This window comes from Geospiza fortis, unplaced genomic scaffold (assembly GCF_000277835.1).
Source record: "Geospiza fortis unplaced genomic scaffold, GeoFor_1.0 scaffold55, whole genome shotgun sequence".
Classification (NCBI taxonomy): Eukaryota; Metazoa; Chordata; class Aves; order Passeriformes; family Thraupidae; genus Geospiza; species Geospiza fortis.
In genome coordinates, this window is record NW_005054308.1 from 4,940,259 (window position 1) to 4,950,084 (window position 9,826).

Here is a 9,826-nt window from a genome sequence, read left to right on the forward strand (position 1 = left end):
TTCATTTAATATTAATACATTTTTAGAAGAAATTTATTGCCCAAGTTGTCATTCTTTGTTTTCAGCTGTACTGGTGCTTGTTGGTGAAGCAAGGCTCTAACCCCACTCCTGCCGGGAGCTGTTCACCCTGGTTAGGCCACAGATCGATTAGAAATGCAACTGACAGCTGCAACTTAAGGCTTACATTGTTTCTGTTTAAATAGGATTCAGCTACAAAATTCTGTGAAGACAAGCTGTGTCTCCTGAAGTCCATTTTTGAAAAGCACTGTCTTCCCATTTTAAGTTGTTTTGCACTCTCATCTCCAAGTCATTTTGCAAAGAGCAGTGAATGTCTCTGGAGATCAAACACTACAGATTAATGTGCCATGCACCTCTATAAAGCAATAATTGCTCCACTACTCCCCAAGAGATGAGGATGTTTAGCACCTCTGAAAAAAGACCTTTTAAATGTGTGACTACATAAAGGCTTAAGAGTAATTTAGTGCTTCTGACAGTCCCACTAAGCCCTTAATACCCACCTAGATCTGACCTTTATGCTTCCATTTGAGCACCGAGGTCTGAAAGTTTTGGACTACAAAAGTGATGTAGTTTGCAACAGTGATAAACTTTAGGAGATCTAATTTAGCTTGTATTTGCAAAACTGCCCAAATTCATGGAAGGTGACCCAAAATATAAGGAATTATAATGAGAAATCATATTTTAATTAATTGTCATTGTTTTTAATCTCATCTGTACCAACCTCTAGTGGCTCATTAGAAAAGGAGTGAAGATTTAAATTTTAAAAGGCAGGTTTTAAGAAAGGGCCCATCCACCTGCTCTGGGTTTCAGATAAGCAAAACCCCCATATTTCCACTGTGAAGTCACACTGTGCCTGTTAAAAACATGCAGATAGTAAGAAAAAATGATCATTTAGGAAACACATTTAAACATTAGCATTGTTGTAGAAACATTTATGGTTATTGTTCTGGATTCATCTGAAATTTAACAGGCTTTTAATGGCTTCATTTTGGAAATGGTTCTGCCTGAAGGAACAGCTATATGTGTATAGTTCCTCTGTATAGCTCTCAGCTCCATGTACAAAAATTAACAAACAGCAGATTCACAGTATCAGCAGAACAGTCATCATTCCATGGCTGCAATGATGCTGTACCATCCTTACATCCTTAGTTCTTCCATACAAAGCTGGAATAAACACATTAGAGTTTTATGTCCCCCCCATCTGAATTCATGTGCTGATCTACAGGAAAAGGAGACCTGAAGTTCTGCCTCAAGCCCTGTTTGCAAATCCAGAGGAATCCATCCTGCTCAGCTCAGCAAGCACAAGTGGAGTCAGCGAGCCAGGCTGGGCTCCCACAGGCCACAGCCCAGCACAGAACTGCTCTGCAGACACATCCAACCTGGAGTGCACCACACAGAGCATTCCCAGGCTGCTGCCCTCAAACACCAGCCTGCCCATGCCCCCAGGTCAACAGTGCACTCAGCCATGGACAACTTGGAGCCTGGCAGAGGGCAGGAACAGTTCCAGTTTTCTGGGTGAATAGGCCAACACAGCCAGGTTTTGTGATTGCCCTAATTTTTCAAAACACCACAGCCACTTGGAATCTCTCTGTGCTGAAATAAAATTATTTCTGATTTCAAAGAAAGGGTTACATCCTTCTGTTGTAGGGAGACAAGGATTGGAACATCTGAAAAGGTAGCACCAAGTCAGTAATAAAAATGCAAAGTTCAGTATGATGTGGCATTGAGGTTTCATTTAAGCTTTTTGAGATATTTTCTGGGGCAGTTAGGAACATTCCTTCCACACACAAACAATAAGTCTACTGTTAGGGCTTAGTTTTGAATCTAATATAGTTCATTATCATTTAATGTATCTATTACAGTAGCACCTTGATTATTGTACAACTTTAAACACAAGACATTGTCCCTATTTCATGTTATCTGTAAGGAAACTGTGAACTTTACATCCTAAAAGTAAAAAAGACAAAAATGGTTATCTGCTCATGAATGACAAATTCTTTAGTGCATTCATTCCAGTCTGAAACCCTCTGTCTTCTTAAAGCATACCATGTAGTTCCCAAGTTCAGAGCAATTAACCCCCATCCTCCTAAGTATCATGTTACAAAATAAACAGTACTGTGTTAATTGGAACCCCATAGAAATGGTAATGCTGTACCTTTTTTCTTTGAGTGTGATAAAACCCCTTAAAAGATGCAACTCAGCATCAATAAATTTAGGGAATACACTACATACATTAAATAGAGGTAAATTGAGTCCAGAGTCATTTCCTTCTTCATTCAACCTCAGAAGTGGTGGGAGTGTCTTCAAGCAGCACCATCGACCCTTTGTACCCTCCTTAGACCGGCCCAGATTCACAGTAAGGAAAGCAACAACAGTGGTGGGAAGATGAACTAAGCAAGAGTCACACTTCAGGCTGTTCTGTAAAAATTCATGGGGTCGGGACAATGTTCCCATGCTGACATGGCCTATATGTGACAGACGTGTGTGTGAGCAGTGTCAGTCCTCATCCCTGCAAGCTCCAACCTGCAGCAGTCAGTGCTTTGTTCAACAAGGCTGGGGGACTGCTGATGCAAGGTGAAGTTCTTTTTTTTCTTCAATCAGCAATTAACCAGATTGCTGTTGTCTGTCTTTGATTTAATTTTACAATCCTCAAAGGTTTAAAGAACTGCTGTCTGAAGCACCTGCTTCTGAAATACTCTTGGGTATTTTTGCTTTCCTTTTTTATACTTCTCCATTCTCTGTTGCAGTACCATGATTCTCCCTGCTCCTGGTTTTCTTACATTTTCCTTCAGAGGCAAAATTACAGTGATCCTGATGCAGTTTGGGCACAGCCACAAATAGTCTGTTTGTTCTTCCTCTCTCTATCTCATAGTTAGAAAAGCATCATTGTGCACACAGTTCTGTTGATTTCAGTGGATGAATCCAGTTCACCCATCATGTTAGGCAGTCAAAAAAAAACCCAACAAAAAAACTCAAACGAAAGAAATTGTCTAAATCCCAAACAGGCATCTTTGGAATCAGTAGTGCAAAATGTTTGCGGATTTCTTTTCCTTGACCTACTGCAATAATCTCTCAATCTTCAAGTCTTTCCTAAAATAGTGGATCTGTAAAAGTAAAACATAAGCACAGTTTTTAAGAAAACAAATTTAAAGTTTGGGTTGTTTTAATCACTCTCTTCATATTCTTATTTATATCAAACCATTTCACATCTCTTAGAAGAGTTGTAAACTGTTGGAAGATCCAGTTGACCTGGAGCATTCTTCATCTGCATCAGGCTTGTGCATGGATACAGGAAGATGAGGGTATTCTTTACAAGGAGGATAATTTGAGATTACATTGAGCTTTTATCAGTGCAGCCTCAGCTCTGCAAATTAGTTTTAAATGGAAGAGACCTCCCTCAGGGGTCACAGCTTAAACACCTGGACTTCACAAGCTTTCACAAGGTATCAGAGCAGCTGTTTGGAGGTACTTTAGAAATGAGCTGATAAAATGAGAGGTTACCTTAAGGATTTCCACCTGTCTTTTTCTGTTTGGTTCTCTGGACTTTCACTTTCATAGGAAGCCAGATACAAACCTGGAAACAGTAAATATGTATTACTTCCAATACCATCAGGAACCCCCATCCCTCTGCATTCTTGTATGTCCTTCTGTATCACACAGAAAGAGAAACTGTAAAACTTTACATTCCCTCAGGTAGCTGGTGATCAGTGGGACACTGATGTTTAGCTCACAGGTCTACCTTGGAAAGCTGTTACATTAATTTTGATGGAACAGTAAAGGAGCCCAGAGTTAAAATATGTTACCATGACCTTCTCATTACAATATTAAGCAGCTGAATGGTCTTTGGTTTTGCATGCAGAGATCTGGGCCCATTTCCTCCATCACAGCACTGATACTCAAGAGTTACATGAACTTTAAAAAATACACAATGAGAGCTGACACATAAACACATAAGCTTTTAAAAACTAAGGATATTCTCATCACATAACACAATGTTCCTCAATATTTTTAAAGCTTATGGGAACATGGTATCTTAAATGCAATACAATCAAGGTGAGTTACAGAAACCAGAGAAGGAATGCAGTGGAAGAAAATAAATCTGTCTTTTTGTTCCCCCTGCAAATCTTTACACTGTAGGATGTATTTTATGACACCAAAATTAGTCTAGATTGTAGAGTCTGCTCTGCAAAAGCTGGCAGTGCAATAATATCTCACTGTCTTCACAGAATCACAGGCTGTAATTTGTGTTCACACACATTTCCTCATTTGACTGTTTCATGATGCTTTTTTCGTTATGGCTGGAACCATCTCACCGTTCAAGTCTGTGCTACAAATGCATTGTCTTTTAATATTCAAGTGTTGGCCACCATTTCTCCACATCATGACAAGCACAGTACAGCTGCATTTCACATGCCACTGCTGAATCTCTCTCAGATATCTTCCCACCTTTCATTCAGGGCAGTTCTTTCTACTCTGCACTGCCCCTGGGTAATGGGGGAGGTTTCCTGTGGCTTCTGCAAAGGGCATTTCACAAAAGCAGCATGAATATAGGGGAGGACATGAGGGAGAAAATCTGCATACAATTAGTGGGTTGAGGTCACTCTTTTTTAGTCCAGTAGTCTGAAAACTGCACTTCTACCCTGACTTTCATTTTCTGTCCCTTTAGAGCCTAAATCAAGAAGAAATGCCTTCATTCTATCTCCTTTTGATACATATTAGCTTAATCATAATAATTATTCTATTTTGGTAGTTATTCTTAAGATTTAGGCAGGATTTTAGAAGCAGTACTTTGCTTTCTGAAGTAGTCTATGAAATAAAAGCTGTCTGGTCTGATTACCTTGGATTAGTACAGAAAACTACCTATAGAATGAAGAAAACATAAGCCCACCAGAATAGCTTCTGGGAAGGTTGCTACAGACAATTCTGTGCGTGACAATGTATAGAGAGGCAGCTGACACAAACCAGTATGAAGTGACACATACTGACATGCTGGATACCAAACTGACGAGGACAGAAAAGTATAAAAAGACAAGAGAAATAATTTCAGAACAGGGCTTTCATAGCTACAGCTGAAATGAATAGAAAAGATTTTCTTAAAAATTCTTTTCTGTACATGACATGTCATTGCTGTAGAGGAAGAGGAGGTCAGCTGGGCTCCATGGCCCTGAGCTATGTTTACTGAAGAGATGACAGCGTTCGTTTGTGAGAGACATTAGCTCTGGTTCCATCAATCACACAATGAGTGGCTAAGGGACAGCTGACATTCACAGGAGCCCATGACAGGCTTGTGTGGCCTCAATTCGTGATTAAAAAAATAAGGCCACAATGGCAGCTTCCTAGACAGTGCCTTATAGAGAAGCTACAGACAAGAGAAAAGCCATCAGGCAGCAGCTTCATGTGCTAGAAGGCTGTGTTTGCAAAAACACATTGATAGACTGGGCATGAACAAGCTATTTGGCAGGAAAGCCAGGAAACAGCTGGGACAGCGAGAGAGATCACCAAAGCATGGATCAGAGTGTTAATTAGTGATGAAGAGAGGCCTTTTCAGTGATGAGTGATTGTACAGAGTCTTACCATCTTCAGTAAAAATGGGAGCAGTGTGCAAGTAGTGGATGATGTTAGGGTCTTGCTCGAATGGACACTCCACTTGTTTCCATGTTATAAACTCTCCTACTTGCTTAGCCAGTTCCAGGAATTTCTGTAAACATAAAATCATTCCACTCAGATATAGTAATATTACCTCATATTCAGTGTTTGATGGTCTGCACTGAAAATTGCAGGCTAATAGTCTCAGATAGTCCCTTAGCTATCAGAATGCGATAGGTAAAAACATTTTTCAGATCTTACTTCAAAGTTGACGTGTCCATTTGGAAGGCGATTAGCACATCCCTCATTCAAAAAATAAATGTCTTTGATCAATAGGCTGAAGAAGGGGATCACAATCTGTGGAGAGAAATGACAATACCGTTATCTTTTCAGTTTAGTATTTTCTCTGCATGAAAGAACAACTCAATTGGGAGAGATGGGAATAAAGAAGTATGAACTTTTCAGTGTGCTGTGCACTTGAAAAGCAGTACAGCTACAGGCCAGCAAAAGGGCAGTAGTGTCTAGAGAGACCTTCAGCCACCAGGAGAGTGTATGCTGAGATGAAAGTGAACTGAACACAATGTTCACTGAGCACAATAACATGACTAAGAAAGTGCTAAAAGCCCCATTTATTATCAACAACATCACAGTCTGATGACAACATCAGACAGCAAAGAGCAAAATAACATTGCAGAACTCTTCCCTTTCCTGTTGTGTCCTTATAAGCAGAGATGTTGAACACAAAAATTGATCTATTTAAACACAGGTGGGAACCAAAGAACCAATATTGTCCCTGGACCAGGAAAGATAGCATAAAATTTGGTGACCAAGGACTTGTCTACAAACAGTTAATCAGGAGCTGCCTCATTTTCAACAGCTCCGTGCACAGCTACCTCTTGAGGCATGACATTTCCTTCCTGGTGCCTGATTAGTACAACCTGCTTCTCCAAATTAACCTGCAGACAACAGGATTGAAAATATTAAGCTGGTTGACAGGAAACTGCTAACAGTAGTCAGAGAGACCACTGTCGTTCCCAAAACTAGCCCTGGCCATCATCCAGGGCAGAGTGGCATATAGCAGTGACCCAAGCCTTCCCCCTGCCCCATCAGAGTCTGCTATAAAAGAAGTCTGGGTAGGACTCTTGAAATTGATGGAATAACAAGCAGGGGAAAATAAATTTTATGTCAGATGTTCTACAGCAGAAAGCAGTAGCAGTGCTCCTGAAGTGCATCCTCAACCTCAGCAGGGATCCAGAGTGAAGCAGACTCTCTCAGGGTACTTCGTCTCACAGCTCAAAGGGAAAAGAAAGATAACACAAAGGACCAGTCCATGAAAGCTGACAGCCAAACCTGTTTGCCCACCTCTCCAGCAGTGACACTGGGACAGCAAAAGGCTGCCTGGGGGGTTTGAGCTGAAGGTCAGCAGCTGCCCCTATGAGAATATTCCTGTGGCAGCAATGTCTGTCATTTAAACCACCAAGTACAAACTTAACCACCACGAACACAAATGAAAACACACTGCATGGCAGTGCCCAGATGTTTCCACTGGTCTGTTTGTATATTAACTGAGCTGGAGCTTATTAAGAAGCAGCAAAGCTAAAGAGCCCTCATGGCAAGCAAGAACAGCCAAGAGAGCAATCCTTTAGTTAAGTATGTAATGTTATTCCATCTCATTAATGTTATTCCACCTCATGCTGTACATCAGCTGTAAGAGGATAGGAAATGGACCCAGAACAGGATTGGCAGCTGTTATTTTCCAGTCTACATGGATGCTAACAATGCTGTGATGCTCCAGTGAGGGTGAACAAGACATAGAAGTGAAAACACTGAGGCAAGGAGTCCACAAGCTACTGCCAGTGTGTGTTGTGAAAATGGAAGCCAATTTCTGTTCTAGCTAAATTACCACATCCAGTAAACTTTTAAAGATCTGCTTCTCTGCTGGCTTTCTTGTGGGACAGCCACAGATAAACTCTGTAATGTCACTGCAAACAGCCATAAAAAAGCCTGGACTGATGCCCCAAGAGCCACTGGATACTTATCCTGATATATTCCACTGATAAAACTCAGGAATGAAAACAAAGCACAGCCTTATCCTCCCAAAGTGCTGAGCCCTCCTATTAGGATCAGGTGGAACAATTTCTAGACAAACTGAGCTAAGTGTGTTTCAGGATTTATTTTCATATTACCCAAACTAGATCATCAACCTGGAGTAAAGAATACAACTCACTCTATGTGGTTTGTTTTCTACCAAAAATGATGATGACTCTGTAACCAGTGTGGTCTCAAAAGGTGGGAAGATACAGAGACCTGGAGCCAGACACTGATCCCCAGCTAGAAATCACTGCCAGATTCTGTCCACATATTTTTTTTTGCAGGCAGATGTGAGCTTGTTCTGTCTGCTCCACCGCCTGGGAAAAAGGTCAGCATCATTAATGGTACTAAACATGAAGGAAAAGCCTTGCTGAGAGGAAAGGTACACAAATGTGGGCTGGATGCCAGGGTAATACAGCTACAGAGCCCCCAGTCAGCTCAGAACATGGCAGAGCTCATTCTCATCTCATCCAAAAGGTGCTAAAAGACATACCCAAGGATGCCAATTCTCTACACATTTCCATGGAATTGCTGTATTTTGGTCACCATATATTTTCCCAATAAAAATATATTACTCTCTATGTTTTGCTTTCCAAATTTCTGTAGGAAAACCAGCAAAAGTGGTTGCAATTATACTCTAATACTGGCTCCACTCCAGGCACTTTGCTAGCGTAAAACCTGGGTTAGTGCCAGAAACTCATATTTTTCTCCATTTTTATCCCCCTTCCATGCCATCCAACCCACCCACATGCTGAAGGACAATTGCCTCCTGCAGAAAGAAGACAGTTAATGAGATCTGACTTGTTCTGCTCCACAGTATCAGACAGCAACAACACACAGCACTGTGCTGTACACACTCCCAACATTTCAAACCAGAGCTATGCCATGAGTACAATGCAGAGTTTCCCAGTGGAATGACTTCATTTTGGAGTTGTCACAGGTCATTTGACTGCTCAGACAAAACCAGACTTACTTACTAACCAGTACACCCCTCTGCAAGCACAATTCAGTTTGAAGATAAAAAATTTCTTTAGAGTGAGCTTGGCTACGAGATTGCCAAGAAACAATGTAACCTCTATCAAAAAGAAGTAATCATGTTCTTTTGGATGTGCTCAAGTTCATTAAAACAAATAAATTATAATATTGCTTATAAAAAGAAACAAAATTCCTTAATCCTACAGAAAGCATTACATGATCTGCTGTATCTGCCACTGTAAAATACCCAGTATGAGCAGCTACCAAATCATTTTCCTGAACTAATGTTGTCTACACAAGGAAAACAGAATATGGGTTTTTTCTGATGTAAAATAGATTCCTTTCAGTCTAATAACCTCTCTGCCATCAGTATTAACCAGCTGAGGGTAGAGATATGACAGAGATTGCTAACTTCACAGGAAATTAAGTCAAACAATAAAGCAACTGGTTTGAATATCTATGATGGTTGCAGAAGAGCTAAACTGCAAAAGCATCTCAGACTGACAGGTCCTCACTGCAGTGTGTGAGAGTTGAAAGAATTGCTTTTCCAGTCACACACATCCAAATGATCCCTCCTTTGCATACAGAAGTGCTTTTCAGTGCACTCCCATTGCAGCTGAGTCAGCCTGCCACCAGATGCTGATCTCATTTCACTGTAAATGCTCTGAGATTCCATTAGCTTCAGCAGATTTACATCAAATTTACAGGGGTGTGAGATTAGCATCTGGCTGGGCTCCTCTAGTGAATGAATACTAAATTCCATATTGTGCTTGTTCATGCAGCATCTACTTTAGCTCTGCCATGCTTAGTGCAGAGATTACCCATTTATGAGTATGAGCAATTGCAGTGTAAAACACAAACCTTTTTTCACATACCAAAAAATATAGAATTGAATGGAGGAATAAGAAAATTAACAAGAAACATACTGGGGCACTAACCAGGAGGATCTTACACTCTAACATCTTGTCAATCTGATTTTTGCAGCATCAGTGACATGTCAGAAAGCTCCACATCTGCCATGAACATTGATAAAACACTTCAGTTCTTGCTCACTGAGATGGCAGCAACAACCACATAAAATGAAAATTCACAAGGACAGAATATCACCCCAAATTTGCTGCAATGGATTTAGACTAGACTCCCTTGCAGGACTGGA

General features: G+C 40.7%; 1 protein-coding gene across 2 annotated transcripts in view; it reads right to left on the bottom strand.

Moving 5' to 3' along the window:
* Positions 1 to 1,839: 1,839 nt before the first annotated feature.
* RASGEF1C (RasGEF domain family member 1C) overlaps positions 1,840 to 9,826 on the bottom strand; it is a 66,644-nt gene continuing 58,657 nt past the window's right edge. For both annotated transcript variants that reach the window (XM_031055172.1, XM_005418713.2), the window contains 4 exons: positions 5,866 to 5,961; positions 5,593 to 5,716; positions 3,520 to 3,592; positions 1,840 to 3,122 (listed from right to left, as the gene is read on the bottom strand). In XM_031055172.1, the coding sequence (XP_030911032.1) occupies positions 3,098 to 3,122; positions 3,520 to 3,592; positions 5,593 to 5,716; positions 5,866 to 5,961 (318 nt within the window). In that variant the 3' untranslated portion in view covers positions 1,840 to 3,097. The remainder of the gene's footprint in view (positions 3,123 to 3,519; positions 3,593 to 5,592; positions 5,717 to 5,865; positions 5,962 to 9,826) is intronic.